This window comes from Schistocerca nitens, chromosome 9 (assembly GCF_023898315.1).
Source record: "Schistocerca nitens isolate TAMUIC-IGC-003100 chromosome 9, iqSchNite1.1, whole genome shotgun sequence".
NCBI lineage: Eukaryota > Metazoa > Arthropoda > Insecta > Orthoptera > Acrididae > Schistocerca > Schistocerca nitens.
The window spans coordinates 280,187,174-280,209,242 of NC_064622.1; the positions used below are offsets into that span (position 1 = coordinate 280,187,174).

A 22,069-nucleotide genomic window follows, 5' to 3' on the forward strand; every position below is an offset into this window, starting at 1 on the left:
GAAATGCATCCTTGAACATAAATGCAGATGCTAGCCAAGCCTGCAGGTGGTGCTGTTGTATTTTATCATGAAAGTCACCTGTACAATGCCATCAATATCTTGCAAGTGCCACTCATGGTCAGAACAGTGTTCTTTGTAGTGAGTGCTTTACATCACAGCTAAATGAATTTGAATGTGGGCACATCATTGGTCCTCATAAAGTGGGTGCTTCCATAACCAAGGTGGCCAAAGTGGTTTTTGTTTCAAGAGGCCCCACATCAAAGATTAATATCGCACACTGGGGAAGTGAAAAAACATCATTCACTAAGCCACAACATGGACACAAGTGTGTGTTGAATGATGACAGATAGCTGCTGAAGATGATTGTTATGAAAACAGTTGCAAGCCACTGCAGAACTGAATGTTGCAGTTATGAACCATGTCAGCATCAAAGCAACACAAGGGAGCTGGAAATTACTGGTTGAACTGGAATTCCAAATCCACATACCAGTGATGCAAATTCTGCAACAAGAAATTGTGGAGCCAAAGCCATAAAATCTGGACTATGTGCCAATATAAGAATGGTATTCAGTTAGAAGATTCTCATTCCATACTGTTTCCCTTGATCTGGCATATGCCCTCCAGGGCCTACAATGCAGACTGCTTGCCGCCATAGTGAAAAATGGTAGATGTTTGGTGACGATTTGGTCAGCCATATAATGGTATTCCATGTGCCCGATGGCTACTCAGCAGGATGAACTTCTTGCCAAGGATTATGTGATCATTTTCACTGATCAGATCAAGCACATGGTTCAATATTTGTTCCCCAGTGTTGACGTTGTGTTCCAAAATGCCAGGGCTGCTCTTCACACAGCTGACTTCATCCAGAATTAGTTTTGTGAATATGATGATGAATTGTCGAACCTCCCCTGGCTACAACAGTCACCAGATCTCAAGATTATTGAGCCTCTGTCATCTACTTTGGAAGGAATGGTGTGTGATTGCTATCCACCTCCATCATTGTTACCTCAACCTGCCAAATTTTTCAGGAATAATGATACAAGATTCCCTTGAAAATCATAAAGAGCCTGTATTTATCAATTCTGAGATGATCGGGAACCTTTCAGAATGCCAGTAGTTTTCCTACACCATATTGTGGATGTTAATATGTTGTGTGTTTGGTGTTTCCACATTTTTGTCCACTTCCTGTAGTATAGACGTCTGCTGCCCACTGTATGCATTACATCCAAAGGTTTGCTTGTTAGTAAAATGTGTTACCATTGCACTAGTCATGTAGAAGATCAAAACATATTTGATTGATATCACTGACAGTTCTGCAATCGCTGTATTTTCTTTCACATAGTTTGTTCCATATTGGTGGTTTAGTAGCTTGTTAGCCTGTAAACAACAGACCTTGTATATTCATTATAACTTGTTTTATATTTTGGTGATGTGACATTAACATTTAGTTTTGAAGTGTACCATTTTGTATGAGGCTGACAGTGTCCTGTGATGATTAACAAACTGCTCAGATCCTCAAATTTTGGAGTAGATATTTACAATAGCTCATATTTTAATGAGAATTCTCTTATGAAAACCAATTTTAATTGGTTTCTCAGTGGGGATGAGCACCCATTTTTGGAATTAATTACAATACATTTATTCAGTAATGTGGCACAACAGATTTTCAGGACTCCATGAATATATATTCATTGGCATCATGGTATAGTGGCATAATGTAATAGTCATTGTAACCACCTGTGAAAGCTGCGAATGCATATATCTTTGGAAACGGCCATCAAAAAACTGATTTAGGATGCGACAACATTTTCATTCAATTATATATTATGTCCTATGTCTCTGCTTTTTCCTTATAAAAAAAGAAATTCAGAACTGTAAGTTTATATGTATGTGGTAAGAGAGTTAGTGTTCTTCAGTTAAAATTTAACAGCTCTCACTGCTGTGTATTCATGTAAAAACATATGACATTAACTGAACCCTACAGTCAAAGTTGATAATTATCTTCCACAACTTGTTATGTTATATGAAACCTTGCTATGGAAGATAATGATTATATAAGAGATTATTCCTTGATTATTAGTTCATTCATTGTTTCAAAATGCTGCCAACATTTTAGTATTCATATTTCTGCAATGAGTTCATTACTTTTTTAAATCGATGATGTCCTTTTTTTTTTTTTTTTTTTTTTTTTTTTTTTTTTTTTTTTTTTTGCATGCATTTTCAGTATTGTTATCATTGTGGTCATGATCATTCTTGTTGCAGTCATTACTATGGAGACTGGCTTGCTATAGCTTTCTGAGCTCATCCACCTTGTGAAAGTCTTTTCCACTCTATGGCTAATGTACCCAACATATGTTTGAATTTAATTACTGTATTCAATCCTTGGTATCCCACTGCAATTTTTACTCTCCTCTCTTTCCTCCACTACCAAATGAATTAACTATTTCTTGATGATTCAGGACGTGTCCAATAAACTTGTCTCTTCTTTCCATCAAGGTGTGTGTAAAATTATTTTTCTCCCCAATCCAATCCAGTACCTCTTAATTAATTACTTGACCATCTAATCTGCATGTTTTTTTCTGTAGCACCACATTTATAAAGCTTGTGTTCTCTTACAGTCTGTAATATTCATAATTTACAGTACATTTATGAACATTTAATAAATAGTGGGAAAAATCATGTCAGATTTCCAATAGTAGATTGTAAGCATCACAAACCATCTTGAAGTTCATATCAACAAAATAGCAGCTGACTCTGATCAGCCCACAGCCTATAAATAATGAAAAAATAATACTAGTAAATATCTTATCTGCTGTAATATTTGTGACTTTTTGACAATTATATTCTAGGAAGAGCAAATAATGGCAACGTGGAAGATTGTTGTCATTGTACTAAGCTGTGTCATAGTACTGATGTTGGGAGTATGCTACTGGAAATGGAAATACATATATCAGTTTGGTCGAGCAGTACGCAGTATCACATTGCTCCGTCTGCTGGATGATGAAAAAAATTGTCCCAATAATGGAGAAGTCGGTGCTGGATCAGTGTTCTCTTATGACGTATTTATATCATACAGTGATCCCAATAGACAATGGGTACTTGAAGAGCTGGTGCCAAATTTTGAGGAAAACTCAGATCTCAAAGTGTGTCTGCATGAAAGAGATTTCCAGGTAAGCCATAATTTTTTTTCCCTTAAGATATGTATATATGATAAGTTCTTAGTGTTGGATATATAGGTCATAATGATGTTTTACAGTAATGCTAATACAACTTAACTTAATTCATATACCGAGCGAGGTGGCGCAGTGGTTAGCACACTGGACTCGCATTCGGGAGGACGACGGTTCAACCCCGTCTCCGGCCATCCTGATTTAGGTTTTCCGTGATTTCCCTAAATCGTTTCAGGCAAATGCCGGGATGGTTCCTTTGAAAGGGCACGGCCGATTTCCTTCCCAATCCTTCCCTAACCCGAGCTTGCGCTCCGTCTCTAATGACCTCGTTGTCGACGGGACGTTAAACACTAACCACCACCACCACTTAATTCATATTTCCTATTGCTATGCAAATTTTTTAATGCACAGATTTTATTAATGCACAGATGTCACTCAGTTCTTTGGGAAACTCGTTGTTCTCTTACTGAGAGACTGAAACATGAACATTTTTCTTTTGAAGAGGAGATTCCCTTTTTCCCATTACTGAATACAACTGAATAACCCAAAATCAGACTTGAATTATTTTGCACAAATTACAAATAAACAGCATTCATAATGCAAAAAATGATCAATGAATATGTCACCTTATAACGGATCAGTGAAAGTAATCAATGTCTGAAACGCAATATCGACAGGTAAAAACTCTACTCACCAACTTCCGGCAGGAGGAAATATTTAAAACATTTGAAAATGCCGGAGCTTCTGGCAGAAAGAAGGGCAGTGAAGGAAAAGGACTGGTAAGGTTTACAAAATGAGAAGAATTATGGAAAAGTGGCCTAGAATGCCAGGTGATGCAGATTTACTGGATGATGGATGGGATGGGTCTTTCCTTCTCATCTACATCTACATCTACATCTACATTTACACTCCGCAAGCTACCAAACGATGTGTGGCAGAGGGCACTTTACATGCCACTGCCATTACCTCCCTTTCCTGTTCCAGTCGCGCAAGGTGTGTGGGGAGAACGACTGCTGGAAAGCCTCCATGCATGCTTCAATCTCTCTAATTTTACATTCGTGATCTCCTTGGGAGGTATAAGTAGGGGGAAGCAGTATACTCGATACCTCATCCAGAAATGCACCCTCTCGAAACCTGGACAGCAAGCTACACCACGATGCAGAGTGCCTCTCTTGCAGAGTCTGCCACTTGAGTTTGCTAAACATCTCTGTAACACTATCACGCTTACCAAATAACCCAGTGACAAAATGCACCGCTCTTCTTTGGATCTTCTCTATCTCCTCCGTCAACCCAACCTGGTTCGGATCCCACACTGATGAGCAATACTCAAGTATAGGTTGAACGAGTGTTTTGTAGGCCACCTCCTTTGTTGATGGACTACGTTTTCTAAGGACTCTCCCCATGAATCTCAACCTGGTACCCACCTTACCAACAATTAATTTTATATGATCATTCCACTTCAAATCGTTCCGCACGCCTACTCCCAGATATTTTACAGAAGTAACTGCTACCAGTGTTTGTTCCGCTATCATATAATCATACAATAAAGAATCCTTCTTTCTATGTATTTACAATACATTACATTTGTCTATGTTAAGGGTCAGTTGCCACTCCCTGCACCAAGTGCCTATCTGCTGCAGATCTTCCTGCATTTTGCTGCAATTTTCTAATGCTGCAACTTCTCTGTATACTACAGCATCATCCACGAAAAGCCGCATGGAACTTCCGACACTATCTACTAGGTCATTTATATATATTATGAAAAGCAATAATCCCATAACACTCCCCTGTGGCATGCCAGAGGTTACTTTAATGTCTGTAGACATCTCTCCATTGAGAACAACATGCTGTGTTCTGTTTACTAAAAACTCTTCAATCCAGCCACACAGCTGGTCTGATATTCCGTAGGCTCTTACTTTGGTTATCAGACGACAGTGCAGAACTGTATTGGATGCCTTCCGGAAGTCAAGGAAAATGGCATCTACCTGGGAGCCTGTATCTAATATTTTCTGGGTCTCATGAACAAATAAAGCGAGTTGAGTCTCACATGATTGCTGTTTCTGGAATCCATGTTGATTCCTACAGAGTAGATTCCGGGTTTCCAGAAACGACATGATACGCGAGCAAAAAACATGTTGTAAAATTCTATAACAGATCGACGTCAGAGATATAGGTCTATAGTTTTGCGCATCTGCTCGACGACCCTTCTTGAAGACTGGGACTACCTGTGCTCTTTTCCAATCATTTGGAACCTTCCGTTCCCCAAGAGACTTGCGGTACACGGCTGTTAGAAGGGGGGCAAGTTCTTTCGCGTACTCTGTGTAGAATTGAATTGGTATCCCATCAGGTCCAGTGGACTTTCCTCTGTTAGTGATTCCAGTTGCTTTTCTATTCCTTGGACACTTATTTTGACGTAAGCCTTTTTTCATTTGTGTAAGGATTTAGAGAAGGAACTGCAGTGCGGTCTTCCTCTGTGAAACAGCTTTGGAAAAAGGTGTTTAGTATTTCAGATTTATGCGTGTCATCCTCTGTTTCAATGCCATCATCATCCCGGAGTGTCTGGATATGCTGTTTCAAGCCACTTACTGATTTAACGCAAGACCAGAACTTCCTAGGATTTCCTGTCAAGTCGGTACATAGAATTTTACTTTCAAATTCACTGGACGCTTCACGCATAGCCCTCCTTACGCTAAATTTGACATCGCTTAGCTTCTGTTTGTCTGAGAGGTTTTGGCTGCATTTAAACTTGCAGTGAAGCTCTCTTTGCTTTCGCAGTAGTTTCCTAACTTTGTTGTTGAACCACGGTGGGTTTTTCCCATCCCTCACAGTTTTACTCGCCACGTACCTGTCTAAAATGAATTTTACGATTGCCTTGAACTTTTTCCATAAACACTCAACATTGTCAGTGTCAGAACAGAAATTTTTGTTTTGATCTGTTAGGTAGTCTGAAATCTGCCTTCTATTACTCTTGCTAAACAGATAAACCTTCCTCCCTTTTTTATATTCCTATTTACTTCCATATTCAGGGATGCTGCAACAGCCTTATGATCACTGATTCCCTGTTCTGCACTTACAGAGTCGAAAAGTTCAGGTCTGTTTGTTATCAGTAGGTCCAAGATGTTATCTCCATGAGTCGGTTCTCTGTTTAATTGCTCAAGGTAATTTTCGGATAGTGCACTCAGTATAATGTCACTCGATGCTCTGTCCCTACCACCCATCCTAAACATATCAGTGTCCCAGTCTATATCTGGTAAATTGGAAGCTCTACCTAAGACTATAACATGCTGAGAAATTTTATGTGAAATGTATTCCAGATTTTCTCTCAGTTGTTCTGCCACTAATGCTGCTGAGTCGGGAGGTCGGTAAAAGGAGCCAATTATTAACCTAGCTCGGTTGTTGGTTGTAACCTCCATTCATAATAATTCACAGGAACTATCCACTTCTACTTCACTACAGGATAAACTACTACTAACAGTGACAAACATGCCACCACTGTGCCTTTGTAAAAATTTCACTAGAATTTATCTCTGGCTTCAGCCAGCTTTCCGTACATATAACGATTTCAGCTTCGGTGCTTTCTATCAGCGCTTGAAGTTCCGGTACTTTACCACTGCAGCTTTGACAGTTTACAATTACAATACCAATTGCTGCTTGGTCCCCGCATGTCCTGACCTTGCCCTGCACCCTTTGAGGCTGTTGCTCTTTCTGTACTTGCCCAAGGCCATCTAACCTAAAAAACCGCCCAGTCCATGCCACACAACCCCTGCTACCCGTCTCCTGTCTCATTTATTTGCATGTTCCATGGATCATAATTGTGACCTCTTGTTAGGATATTAAATGAGTCAAATTTACAATTATAGTACATCTTCTTTGCAGAAAATAGGCTGACCATTTACATACTTCTATACATTTAGAAAATCTTAAACACAGTAGAAAGAGCTGTCAAGCAGGTGTGACTCCAGTTTCTAGTTGTTCTGTTTGAAGTTAATTTTATTATCAGTTAAATTCTTTCTATAAATGGGTAGGTGGTCAAAGATTTTAATAGCTGAATATTACAGTCCTTTTTGTGCCGCACTAAGTTTGATAGATGAAAAATCTAAATATTTTCTCCTTATAGTATTATATTTATGAATATCATTGTTGTTTTCAAACTGTGGTTGACTGTTGACAACAAACATCATCAGGGAGTAAGTGTACTGTGGTGTTGTCAGAATACTAAACTGGTTAAAGATCTTTCATTAGGGGTTGTAGACTGGACTCTACATATTTTCCTTACTACAGACTTTTGTGCAATATCACTCTTTCCTCGAAGGTTACTCTAGTGAATGGGAATAAGAAAAGTAAGTCAGTTTTTTACAGTTTCATCTCCAAAATTTGATACTATCCATGAAGCAAAGCTACAGAATGTTTAAGAAAGTCTGTAACATGTAGCTTCGAGTTAAAACTCTTATCAATGTAAACACCAAATATGTTAGACTATTCTGTTTCATTTTCAGATTTACCCTCATGCATTATTTCAAACAGTGTGGTCAAGCTTTGTGCAGTTCTGAAATGCATGTATCGCCTTTTATTTAGGTTCAGTAATGATCTATATGCAGAGAATCAGATTTTAAAACTCCCTGGCAGATTAAAATTGTGTGCAGACTGAGACTCAAACGCAAGACCTTTGCCTTATGTGAGCAAGTTCTCTGCTGACTGAGTTACCCAAGCATGACTCATGATCCATTCTCACAGATTTACTTCCATCAGTCATACTTGGGTAACCCAGTTGGTAGAGCACATGCAAAGGTCCACAGTTCAAGTCTCAGTCTGCACACAATTTTAATCTGCCAGGAAGTTTCATATCAGTACACACTCCACTGCAGAGTGAAAATTTCATTCTGGAATTAGATATCAATTTTCAAGAAAATGTTATTTACATTTTCAGTTGCTGAATTTGGGCCTTGATTATAATATTTGAATTGTGAGCAAGGAGAACAGTTTTTGCCTCTTGGATATGTGATGGAAGGTCACATATGCTGGTATAAAGGGTGCTCCAGGAGGAATGGTTAATATTGTTGTATGACACTTGTGGTCTTTAAAGTCAGAAAACTACCTCATATTGGTCTAAAAAAACTACTTAAGCTACAATGTATCCACATTGCATGAGATTTTCAGTATTCTTGACACCCTTAGTGATTATTCCCATTTCTAAGATGTTGTTTCATTGTGTACACTCCTTGAGTCTCTTACTGCATCCTTTTAGTAACACAGGATGAAAACCAGTTACCATCAAGTTCACTGATATCATCATATCTGAGCTTCTCCAGGACAACATGGTGAACTGCACAATCAAATGCTTTGACAAGTCACAGTAAACACCAGTTGGGTAATATTTTGTCATAGAATTTTGTATAGTAATATTATGAAGAGTATAGCTGCTGCTGAACATATAGTTGGGATGCTGGGTTCAGGTAGGTACAGCAACAAGACTGTCAGAAAGTGAGCTTTCACCCAACAAGGCTTCATTGAAAATAGACAAAACACACACACACACACTCAAATGCATGTTGTATGTTGTTTATTTTCAGTGAAGGCCTCGTTGGCCAAAAGCTCACTTTCTGACAATATTTTGTTGTTCCTACCTGCGACTCAGCATCTCTGTTGTATGGTGAGTAGCTACTATCCCCTTCATAATACTGTTACATTCCATTCTGAATTTTCCATTGTTAACTTTTGTGTAATGTGATTTGTGAAATCAAAAATTAATGAAGGTTGAGGCCAGGAGGGTTATGGGAATATAGGATGTATTGCAGGGAAAGTTCCCACCTGTGCAATTCATTAAAGTCCAGGACTGGAGCAATTGATTTTTTTTTTACAAGCATGATAACTCCTTTCTCTGTATTTTCCCCACATAAATGGGCTACTAATTTATAATCCTCTGTATTTAACATACTTATTCTGCTAATTACATAGCACTCAGACAGACCTAATACATCAACTTCCTTCTGATGTTTTAGTATAAACAATTAAGAAGTTAATGTAGTTCATTTTTGACATTCTTATGCATAATAATAAGGCTAACCATAAAAGTTTCTTTTGTGTGCAATGTGTCATTTATCTGGAACTTTTTTAAGGAAATCTGTTTGAATGAGGTATCTAACCCAAAAAAAAGTCTTACCTCCCACCCCTTCAATTACAAGAATTTACAGGAATTCTACAACTGGTGATCGTTTGAACCCGTACCCCCTGTATAATCAGCTAGTAGTTCCGGTAATCTGTCTATTCTCATCCTGATAAGTTATAGGCCATGTATTGTGTATCTCTTCCTCTTAATAGCAGCAACTGCTGCAGCACCACCAGAACTCAACTCAAAGGCAGCAGCAACTTGGTCTTTTGACTGTTGCTGGTTAACTCGCCTGACAGCTTTGTTCATCCAGGGTTGAATGTGCCACTGCAGAACTTCAGCAAAGCCCACACTTGTGTGTGATTTTGCTGCACTTAGCTTCTACAGCCATTCCTGATACCATATTCTCTATTGTTGTCCAAACTGTTACTGCCCCCCCCCCCTTTCCCCATCTATTAATACCTGGTTGTCTGCACTCACATCCCAAGTCAGTGTCTCAATATCTCATGTCACCCAGCCAAGGCAAGCACTCAGCTTTCCATCACTTTTGATCTGGTATCTCTTGATTTTAGTTTTTTCTTCAGATGTTAGCTGAAGTGGCAAATCAACATACAGGAGTGTCACAATTTTTAATCTCAAATTACAAGACAGTTACTAAGTGAAGCATTTTATAGAATGAGTCCGCAGCTCGTGGTCTTGAGGTAGTGTTCTTGCTTGCCGTGCCTGGGTTCCCGGGTTCGATTCCTGGCGGGGTCAGGGATTTTCTTTGCCTCGTGATGACTGGGTGTTGTGTGATGCCCTTACGTTAGTTAGGTTTAAGTAGTTCTAAGTTCTAGCGGACTGATGACCATAGATGTTAAGTCCCATGGTGCTCAGAGCCATTTGAACCATTTTTTTAATAGAATGAATCATTTCGTAACTTGAGAAGGTACAAAAGCCACGCGGGATGAGCCGAGCGGTCTATGGCACTGCAGTCATGGACTGTGTGGCTGGTCCCGGCAGAGGTTTGAGTCCTCCCTCGGGCATGGATGTGTGTGTTTGTCCTTAGGATAATTTAGATTAAGTAGTGTGTAAGCTTAGGGACTGATGACCTTAGCAGTTAAGTCCGATAAGATTTCACACACATTTGAACATTTGAACAAGATACAAAATAAATCTCCATAGCTCTCTTTCTTCTGTCCACTAATCAGCTATGGACAAGTCTCTGACCAGCAAACTGAAGCACTTTTGCCTTAATAAATGCATGTAATAGATATTTACAGACATAAAACAACAAGTGGATAACAAAATATTCAGATATAAATTTATTCCCATTTTAGAAGCCACTACCAGTTATTCACGAACATACATCCCCTGAAGAAATTTTCTGAGTATCTAGATTGGGTTATTGAAGATTTCCAGCTGTACTTTATCAAGTACCTAGTAAAATCAACCTTCACACTCACTGATCCTTTCTTCATGGACTTACAACATAAATGTACCTTCCTAGAAGGGCATCAAATATTGGTATAGAGCAAAATTATATCAATTTATGGCCATTTAAGTATACAAATAGAGGCTGCTAATGACCCTTTTAGTATGACATATATAGAACTATCATTAATGTTAGCAGTAATGATTGTTGGGTGAAATGTCAGTTTATAATAGTTGCTTCAATGTTGTAATGTATTGTGTTACTGTTCTTCATATTCATGATGTTAAAGTATAAATTACATGTAAAACTATCATTAGTGTTAGCAGAGGTGAATGTTGAGTCTAATATCAGTTTATAACAGTTGCTTCATTGTTAGTTAGTTGGTTGCTTGTTCCATTGATCAATCCCATGGTATGGTAGCCCTTATGATGTGGAACGTGTCAAGTGCACAAGAAATGCACATATGAAACAAAAATTTTTTAATATATATATTACAATACAGAGTTAAAGATTAATATTTCTGTTATTTACCCCATTCCCTTAAATGATACAAAATGCATATACTATATTTATATATTTATTTATTTCTATTAAAGAATTCATATATGGTATAGAAGGAGTTGTCAAGGAGATATGATTTCAATTTATTTTTGAAGCTATTACTGCTGTCTGTCAGACACCTTATTTCATCTTGTAATTTGTCGAATATTTTTACAGCAGCATATTTTACCCCTTTCTGTGCCAAAGATAGGTTGAGCAAAGGATAGTGTAAGTACTTCTTTTTTCTGGTATTATAATCATGAATGTCACTGTTGTTTTTAAACTGGTCCATGTCGTTGAGAACAAATTTCATTAGTGAGTAGATGTACTGTGAGGCTGTAGTAAGAATTCTCAATCTCTTAAAAAGATGCCTACAAGACGTGCGACTACGTACCCCACACATTATTCTAACCACTTTCTGTTGAGGATTGAATACTTTTTGTCTAAATGTTGAGTTACCCCAAAATATTATTCTGTATGACATCAGAGAATGAACGTATGCAAAGTATGTTAGCTTACTAATTTCTATATCCCCAAAATTGTCAATTATTCTGATCGCAAAAGTTGCTGATCCTAGTCACTTTAGGAGATACAAAATATGAATTTTTTTAGAAGATCCAAAATATGAATTTTCCAATTAAGATTCTCATCTACATGTACACCCAAAAACTTAGTATGCTCTATCCTGTCTACTGACTTCTGTTGATGTGTTATATGTATTGAAGGATCTGTACTTTTTCCAGCAGAAAATTGGATGTACTGTGTTTTTTCAAAGTTTAGAGCAAGCCCATTTGCAGAAAACCAATTAATGGTTTTTCCAAAGACCTTATTTGCACCATTTTCAATTGGACTTTCTTTTACTGGATTAATAATTATGCTTGTATCATCAGCAAACAGTGTCACTTCAGCTTCCTGTTTCAGATAGGAATGGAGGTCGTTCACATATATCAGGAACAGAAGGGGACCCATGATTGAACCCTGTGGAACACCTAATGTAATTTCACCCCAGTTAGATGAAGTGGCAAACTTATTTAAATCACTTGACCCATATAAGAAAACTTTTTGCTTCCTGTTCTGTAGGTATGACTTGAACCACTCATATGCTATTCCATTTATACCACAGCATTGTAATTTCTGTAACATAATGTCATGGTTCACACGATAAGATGCTCTGGACAAGTCACAGAAAATTCCTATTGGTGACATTTTACTACTTAAAAACTCTATTATGTGGACAGTGAAATTGTATATTGCTGTCTCAGTGGAACAGCATTTTTGGTATCCGAACTGTGATTTACTGCGTATGCCATTACTGTTGAGATGGCTAACCATTCTTGAGTACATTACTTTCTTGAAGATTTTTTAGAATGCTGTAAGCAAGGATACTGGCCAATAATTATTGACATCTGTGATGTCCCCCTTTTTGTAGAGAGGCCTGACAATGGCATATTTTAACCTGTCTGGGAAAATACCTTGAGTTAGTGATGCATTACATATGTGACTCAGAAAATCAGCTGTAATTGCTCCACATTGTTTTAATATCTTATTAGAGATGTCATCTACTCCAACAGAACATTTGTTTTTCAGAGATTTAATACAAGAGGTTGCTAGGTGAAACTTAATCTGACTAAATTTTTTCAAAACAGACTCTTCCATCTACTGCCTAGCTTTTTCTTTTGAACTGTTCTCACCAATTTTTCTCCTACACTTAATAAATGGTTGTTAAATACATTAGCTACTTGTGTGCTGTTGGTTAGGATGGTCTTGTTCTCTTTAACAGTAATACTACCTACCCTCGTGGTTACTTTTCCTGTCTCCCTTATAACAACATTCCACATTGATTTTATTTTATTGCCAGAGTTGTTAGTTTCTTCTCTAACATACATACTACTTGATTTCCTTACAACTTTTCTCAGTATGTTACAATAATTTTTATAGTGTAAAACTAATTCTGGATCTTTACTAGTTCTGCTGTCTCATACAGTTTTCTTTTTCTTTCTGAAGACACTTTAATACCAGTAGTAATCCAAGATTTCTTTTAAAAAGTGTGTGGTGTTACACTTAATAATTTTCTTTGGAAACAATGTTCAAAGAGGGATATAAATGTATCAAGAAATATGTTGCACTTATCATTAGCATTTCTCTCATTATATACATCTCCCCAATTAACATTTCTTAAGCTGTCTCTGAAGTGCAGTGTAGATACCAGGTTAAGCACACCTCAGACTTTTACTTAATGGTTTCTGCACTGTACACCCTGTTAGGTTTTGTAAGTTAATCAGTTGTGCATCGTGGTCTGAAAATCCATTTACCACAGGGAAAGCACTTGTTTGTTTTACATCCTCTTTCTGTACAAATACATTATCTATTAGCGTGCTACTGTCCTGAGCTATACGTGTAGAGAAAATGATCACTGATTCTAAATTATATGTTGTTAATAACACTTCTAGTTCACTTTTCCTATCAGAATTACTTAGAAAGTTTACATTGAATTCACTACAGATTAACAACTTCTTTTTGTCTGACAGACAGTATAATAGGGAGTCAAACTTTTTTATGAACAGCTCCCAGTCTCCTAATGGGGACCTGTACACTGTTTCTATTGTCAATAATACATTATCTAGCTGAAGTTCACATGCACAAACCTCGAAGTACTGATCAACACAAAATTTGCTTACTTCTGCAGTTTTGCATTTATACCCTTGTTTTATGAAAATGGCAGCTCCTCCTTTATCCATCCTAGATCTACAAGTGTGAGACGCTAAATTATACCCACTTATACTGACACTACCCATGCCCACAGTTACATGGTGTTCAGACAGAGAGAGTATATCAGTCTCATTCTTATTTTTGAGACCATCTAAACACACTACTAGGTCATCTACTTTATTTTTTATTCCCCTGATATTTTGATGACGTACGTTGATACTGCCCTTAACTTTAGCCCTATTAACTGTACATGAAGTTTCTTTTATTCTGTTTATCTTGATTGTCATCTGTCTGGACTTTGACTTTAACCTAAAAAACCTGTCTGCCTGGACCTATTAACCACAGGGATCACCCCTTGTGTGACTGTGGACCCCCTTACAGTTTCTGCTAATAGAGAAGCTAACTTACTTTTCCCCATCCTATTGAGATGCAGGCCATGTGTAGTATATCCCCACCTACCAATAGTATTTACTGGAACAACACTTACATGAGATTTTGCCGATGTCTGGAGCATCCTGTTCAACTCAGTGTTAACATACCTTACAGTAGTATTTACCCAGGGCTGATCATGGCACTGAAAGACCTCCACAAACCCCACATTTGTGTGCTCAGTTTCTGCTCCTATTTTATCCAGGTCACTCCTAATATTGTATCTTGGATTCATAGCCAGGCTGTTTCCTGCTCCCCCAGCTATAATTACCTGATCTTCCTTCTCAAAGTCCCTACATAGCTGACCTACGTTTTCTGTCACCTGGCTAAGGCTATCACTTGGTTTCACAAAACTTGTGATCTGGTACCCTGCACCTAATTTCTACTGAAGCTGCTGGCCCACACCCCTCCCTTGACTGCTGCCTATAAGCAGAATTCTTCTTTTCCTATTCTGGTTTGATCCTGACCTGTCTTTTTTCTTTAAGCTAATATTCTGCTTCAACCTACTTTCAACTACATCTGGATGTAATTACGTATTGTGTTGTTCTTCATATCCATGATGTTAAAGAATAAAGTACATATAAAAAGCAAAGCTCCAAATTACAATAACAACAAATCTGACGTCAATTCTAGAAGAAAGAATGAGTGAAATAGTGATACTATAAACTTTATTTATCAAGTTTCTAAGTGGAGCTGACTACTTCACATTTCTCTAGGACATAACTTAACTCTACTGTGCTAAGATAACACACATATACACTAATTCTTTTATTAATTGGGGTTACTATTCTATCTTTAAATGGGATGCTGCTTGTTGATTATGAATAAATGCTTAGCATATTTCACAATATTACTCACTAAGATAAGTTGAGAACAAATTTGTTCTTGTATGTACTTTTGTTTTCTGTTTCGTTTTATTGTAAATTAGCTTTGATATGTAACTTACAACCTGGCCAATCACTAAGCCTGTAGATCCTGTGCCATAAGTCATAAATAATACTTTCCATTAACAAGAACTATAACACACTTATAAGTTGCTTACAAGTAACAAGTAAGTCTCATGGAACAGTAGTATTCTATATTTATATCATTTTCAACAAATGATATAAGTGGATGATTTTTTTAGTAATAACAATTTTCCCAGGTTGGCTTGAGCATACTAGAGAACATTATCTCATGCATGGATCAGAGCAGAAGTATCTTGCTGGTCATCTCACAGGCTTTTCTTCGCAGTCAGTGGTGTCAATTTGAATTACACATGGCACAACATCGCTTGCTTGAGACTCGACGTGAGGATTTGATTCTTGTTCTCCTCGAGGAGATACCAACAAGCAGAAGACCCAAAATGCTGCGTTACCTTATGCTCACCAAAACTTACATACAGTGGCCTGGATATGATGCTGGAGCAGAAGAACTCAAAGTAAGAATTATAATATGTTTGTTGTTGTTGTCTTCAGTCCAAAGATTGGTTTGATGCAGCTCTCCTAACTAATCTGTCCTCTGCAAATACTGCAACCTACACCCATTTGAATCTGCTTACAGTATTCAAACAGTGCCTCCCTCTAAAAGTTTTACCTCCCCCACTTTGCTCCCTTACCAAATTAACTATTCCTGGATAATTCTGGATATGTCTATTCAGCCTATCACTTCTTTTAGTCATGTTGAGCCATAAAATATTTTTCACTCAGATTTGATTCAGTATCTCTTTATTTGATATTCCATATGAAATTCTGTATTATGCTCCTTATGATTTTGATGTCTTCTATTCATCTTTGCTGATGTTGAGCCTTTGACTTGTTATTACTCTCTGAGAATGCTTGCATGTGTTGTTACATATATCACATATTGTTCTTTTTTGTCAGAGAACAAATGTTTTGAAACTAATGTTTCTTGCTTGCAACCATGCTCTGCTACACATTTTCTCAATGACCTATGGGCCCAGATACAGAAAGTAAAAGTTGGAAGTTAAATACGTAACTATTGTGCAAACATTTTTGTATTTCTGGTTAATCAGCTTGTAATATCAAGATGTCAGAAGAATATGAAAGCAAATATCAAGTTGAAAACAGTTTTGAAATCTGGAAATTCTGCACATGAGGCAGGCCAGATGAATTAGATTTGTTGGATCTTACTGTAAAGAAATAGACAGAGCAAGTGAAGTTCTAGAGAGTGACATGGAAAAGGAGGATACTAAAAAAAAAAAAAAAAAAAAAAAAACAAATTACTCAAAAATCTCTCAAATCATGATACAAAGTGTTGCTAAAAAATTATGGAATGAATTACATACAACCACCTGAAATATGTGAAAGACTGTAGCAGTGCATTTCAAATGTGGAAAAACTTTTGTGTCCCATTTGAAAGAAAAAGCATTGCAGTCAGTTATTTCTACATAAACATTTACTGCAATTAAATTTCAATCCATCAAAAAGTACAATGAGTAAACATTTCATAGAATTTGACAATTTTTGGTCAACAGGCACACCAGTGAAGAAACTGATGCTGGGTGTCATCTTTTGTTAACAATGCACAAGGCTGTGATGACATTGTAACTGCAATTAAGACATTAACTACAGAAAATCTGAAGTTCAGCTTTGTAAAAAAAAAGGCTCATGGATTGTGGAAATAAATGTGCAAACTCTAAAAAAGTGCAAACACTTAAAAGACAGAAGTGGTCAAGATTGCAAAAATTGGAGCTTCTTTAAAGGCGACACAGTTCAGTGAAACAGATGTTGTCAGATATGTCATTGGAAAAGCAGTACCAGTTTTGATTAAAAATATTTTATTTGTTCACAAACTACTGTCAGTGCAGTCAGACAGAGGTATGGAGAGAGAGAGAGAGAGAGAGAGAGAGAGAGAGAGAGAGAGAGAGGGGGAGGGGGGGGGGGCTAGGTGAAAATGCATGCTACAAAATTTTTCAGAAACTCTTGCACAGCAGTTTTAATTGAAAGATTGCAAACTGGGATCAATGTTTAGGACACTCAAATTATATAAATCTAAAAGTGCTTCTGAAATATGTGGGAGAAATGAATATTGAAGGTAAGAGACATGCACCATCTGCAGAGAAGGCAAGTAAACAAAAGCTGAAGAGGGAAAGAATGAAACATCCACTGAGACTGTCCTAGTGACATCATGAGTTCTATTACATATGTGGGAAAGAGCTACATTATTGCCTTTATAGATGATTATAGTCAATATGCAGCAAAATAAATCTGAAGTACTGAAATATGTTAAACAGAATGAATCCATTTGAGGATTAGTGCATTCCACTGCTATAACAGAGGTGAATATTTGTCAAACAAAATGACAAGTTTCTTTGAAGAGAAGGGAGTCCAATATGAATTGATGATGAGATAATGGCAACTTTGGTAAATATCAAATTGACGTCAGTGTGAGTGTGAACATTTTATCATTCTTCATGTTTGATATCTGGAGTATACAACTGTCTTTGTTTTCCTTATTCTTTGGTCTAGTTCTTGTGTATGTTGAGAATGTGTGACATTTAATGAGACTGTATTTAATGTAAAAAAAGTTGTATTATACTTTACTCACATTGTATGCTTTTAATAATGCGGGCATATGCAAACTACCCCATAGTGATGACCCAAAACTTAACTGTTGTGTAAAACTACATTCTATTGTTATTCCTGAATGTGTCAAACAAAGGAGGATCATAACAACACAGTGATCAAACATGGGAAGGCAAGTTTACCTTCAGCAAGTAAAGCCTTGTCATCGCCACCTACATCAAATGACAGTCAAGACGCACACTGCCCACACAGGATCAACAACGTGAATCGCCAGCATTCTGACCCACAAAAACACAACTGTGGCTCACAAAACTGGTTGCCACCTTTGGCCAGCAGGGAATTTGTGTCAGTTCAGATAAATATACAATACTTATGTCACAGCTGGACCTTAATGAGATTGAGCACATGATGACACACTGCACAACTGTTATAAAATGTATGCAAAGAGACCTTGTTGTAGCGCTTTGTTCTGCAACCAGAATTGTGTCTGCACAAACTTATAGGGGGTGGAGAATAAGTTGGTAGCTCCAATTTCCAAATTTTATGGGTGCAATGTGTGTTGGCTATCAACCGACAGTTATCTGAACAATCACTGTGAATCTTCTGGCTATGCAAATTACTGGCCAATATTAGGAAATTAGTTCTGCTACTGCTGTCCTACCTCCAGATAAAATAAAGTGCACAGCTGATGTGACTGCAATTGCATTCAGAAAAGAGTGCACCTATGCAGTAATTAAGGAGGTTGTGACGGGTGGTCCAGAAATACACATATCCATGCACACAGATGCAAACGGCCTTGAAGTGCATATACCAGCACAGCTGTTAGCTTCAAACACAGAGCAATCTGTCAGCCAACTGGTCAAAGTGTTAACAGAGCTCAGTGTTAGGGAAACAGTAATAAACATGATACCTTCAGCTGGTGTTGGTACTGTAGACTTTTAAAAAATGCTCTCAGACAATATAGTTGACTTGCCAATACCCAAACTTCAACAAGGAGTGATAGAATGTGTGCACACTTTTCAAATGAAGAGTAAGCACCTTATGAGCTACAAGAATGTCACAATTTCGGCAAATAATTGTTTGTATCATGCAGGATGTTATGACTGGTAAGCATTTTCTTACTGACACTGGATAAGAAATTAGTGTCTACCATAAGGACCTGTATGAGCAGCCAGCAAATACAGCACTTCTCTGGTCATAGTGGTGAATAATTCTATGATTTCTTTTGTAGTGGCTGATGTGTGCCACTGCTAATAACAGCACTGACTTTCTCTGTCACTTTTGCCAAATACCACACTTAACAATCCAATGCTTAGTGAAAGTGGCATCCTCTCCACAGCTCTCTCCTGCATTGGGTCACATATTGTACAATGCATGGAGATATCCAGGCATAGTGTGGCATCTGCATCAGTACTTCAAGATTCACTGCCATTCTTAACAAAAGGTAGAAATGGAAGAATTTATGAAGAGGAAAACTTGAGTATCAATCACTTAAAGCAAACTTTTGTGATATCAACTTGAAACATAAAGGAGTACAAATGTTAATGGCTAAACTGCGCAAGGAAAAAAACATGGCCATTACAGCTGGTGTTGCTGATACACAGGCTACGCTGAACAATACAAAACATGTACTGTAACAGATGTGCCACCCTTCTGGGCCACATGGCAATAATTGTAACAGCATAACAGTGCTGAATACCAGGGTACAAGTGCAGATCATAACCTCATCAGTAGCTGCTTCAGGAATTCTCTGCACTCATTGACTCAGTTGCAACAAAAAACAAGGAATGCCATTCTATGCAATATCACATGAGGACCTCACAGGGGCCAGCCTGTTTCTGCTTGGGTGTGTCAGTTACCCGCAGATAGACTACTGGCTGGACAAGTGGAGTTCAAAAAAATGCTTACTTATGGTACCCTCACAAGATCTTGCAGTGTGTGAGCATCACTCCTCCAAATGGTAAAAAAGAAGGATGGTTTTTGGAGACTGAGTGGTGACTGTAAGACCTCAAGCAACTGCACCATACCTGATAGATCACTTATGACTGTTGTTTGAATACTTAGTGTTACGCTATTGTCACCTGCAGTGGTAAGTGTCTTATTGCTAAAATGTAAGTGCATTTGTCTCTCACACAGGTTTTTCACCCCTGCCTGGGCAGATGAAAGTGATTGAGTGGATGTGTTTACCGACTGCTTTCAAAGGTCTCTGCAGATTCATGGGGATATTACACTACAGCAGATGACATTTACCCCATTTTGCTGTAGTATAGGAACCACTGAACAGATTGCTGACTGCAAACAACATGTATGGGTACAGAAAAGTACTGTGGATGATGGAAGTGGAGATTGCTTTTCATGATCTAAAGGCGGCACTAGCTTAAGCTTCTCTACTGGCACATCCAGTTCCAGCTGCTTCCCTTGCACTGATGGTGGATGCGTGTCAGATGGCCATCAGCACAGCATTGCAGTAAAGTGTGTGTGGTAACTGACAACTACTGGCATTCTTCTCAAAAATTTGTCTGCATCACAACAGAAATGGGGCATATTCGATAGAGACTTATCCACCATCTACTTAGCCATTAAGCAGTTCAGACCCTACACAGAAGGTCAACATTTTGAGATACTTACTGACCACAAGCCATTGACCTTGATATTTCAGCATCTGACAGAGCTCAACTCATCTTACTTATGCAGGAGGACTGAATTCATCACCAAGTTTACTACTGACATAAAACACATAGCTAGACAAAACAGTGTTGTGATGTCTCATAACTGTGCAGGATTAAATGTGATCAATTGAGCTGATGTGGTGACTGGTCAAATAAAGATGCATTCCTTCAACGTTGCTAATCAGGAATGGCCCTACTGTTAGAGCACCTGGATGCAGGACATGCACCGAGGAATTTGGTGAGACACAGCTGGTGGGAGGCAATGGTCTTTCATCCCTCTGCAGTAGTGATGGGAGTTTTTCAGTGTCTGCCACAACCTTGCGCTCCCAAAAATCAGAGATTCTACCAATCTTGTTGTTGCAAAGGTAATTTGGACTGATATACAAAAGGATTGTCACAACAGGGCATGGACATGCAACAGCTGCCAATGCAGCAAAGTAGTTAGACATGTTTTCACAGTGGTGGGTTGCTTCCCCACAATTACAGAAAAGTTCACTCACAGTCACACTGATATCATAGGGTCTCTGCCATACCCAGGGGGATGCCAATATTTACTTATGATGATAGATCATTTCACTAGGCAGCCAGAAACAGTACCTATTCCTGAAATATCAGCTGAGTCAGTAGCTTGAGGCTTGGTGAAATCTTGGTTCACAAGGTTCGGCATCCCACAAATGATCACAACTGACAGAGGATGACAATTTGACAGACAGTTTTTTAAGGAATTATTCCAACTCTGTGGAAGCAGCACAATTGCACTACTGGCTACCATCCTGCAAGCAATGAGATGACAGAGCAAATACATCAGATCTTAAAAGCAGCATAAATATGGTGTATGGAGGTCTTGTTTGATGCATTACCCTTGGTGCTGCTGGGATCTTGCACTGCATTTAAGGTAGACACATGCTGTTAACCTGTGCAGATAATGTATGGTGAGCAGTTGCAGTTTTTTCTCAGCTTCATCTCCTCCACTGACTCAGGGAGATCCTCCAACCTGCAACTGTCAGATGAGTTCACACATTCACCATCTCATGTCACTCAACCGAGTCAGGCACGGTGACAGAAAGTTTTTCATCTATAAAGATTTACACAACTGTGAGTTTGTCTGGCGTTGAGATGATGCCATCTGATATCCACTCTCTCTGTCCTATTCAGGACTCTTTTTGAGTTGTGAAGAGAAGAGGCAAGCAATATATCATATCAAATGAATGCTTACAATATACATGTAAGGCCAATGCAGCACCCTTATTCTTTACCACTCCACTTCCACCAACAATTCATTCACAAGAACTGAAAACAGATTGCTCAAAACTGTCACAAGATTTACACAATCCAATACCAAAGGCTGTGTCACCTCCCAGGCCTCCTCTAATTTTCACATGTTCCAGTAGGCAAGGCAGATGCAAATTTTTGCTCACTAGAGATGCCCCTCATTATGCAATGAGAGATTTTGGTCAGAAGCTTGACCATATCAGACAGCTCAAACATTCTGCTCAATACCATGT

At 38.1% G+C, this 22,069-nt stretch overlaps 2 protein-coding genes across 4 annotated transcripts in view; one reads left to right on the top strand and one right to left on the bottom strand.

Annotated features, from left to right (window-relative positions):
* The window catches only part of LOC126203195 (dynein axonemal intermediate chain 7-like), a 764,826-nt gene that overhangs the window by 468,445 nt on the left and 274,312 nt on the right, over window positions 1-22,069 (bottom strand). The gene's annotated exons all lie outside the window — the stretch shown is intronic.
* The window catches only part of LOC126203194 (toll-like receptor 13), a 224,740-nt gene that overhangs the window by 187,794 nt on the left and 14,877 nt on the right, over window positions 1-22,069 (top strand). For 2 of the 3 annotated variants that reach the window (XM_049937436.1, XM_049937437.1), the window contains 2 exons: window positions 2,850-3,170; window positions 15,513-15,788. In XM_049937436.1, the coding sequence (XP_049793393.1) occupies window positions 2,850-3,170; window positions 15,513-15,788 (597 nt within the window). The remainder of the gene's footprint in view (window positions 1-2,849; window positions 3,171-15,512; window positions 15,789-22,069) is intronic. The other variant, XM_049937438.1, reaches the window with a different exon arrangement.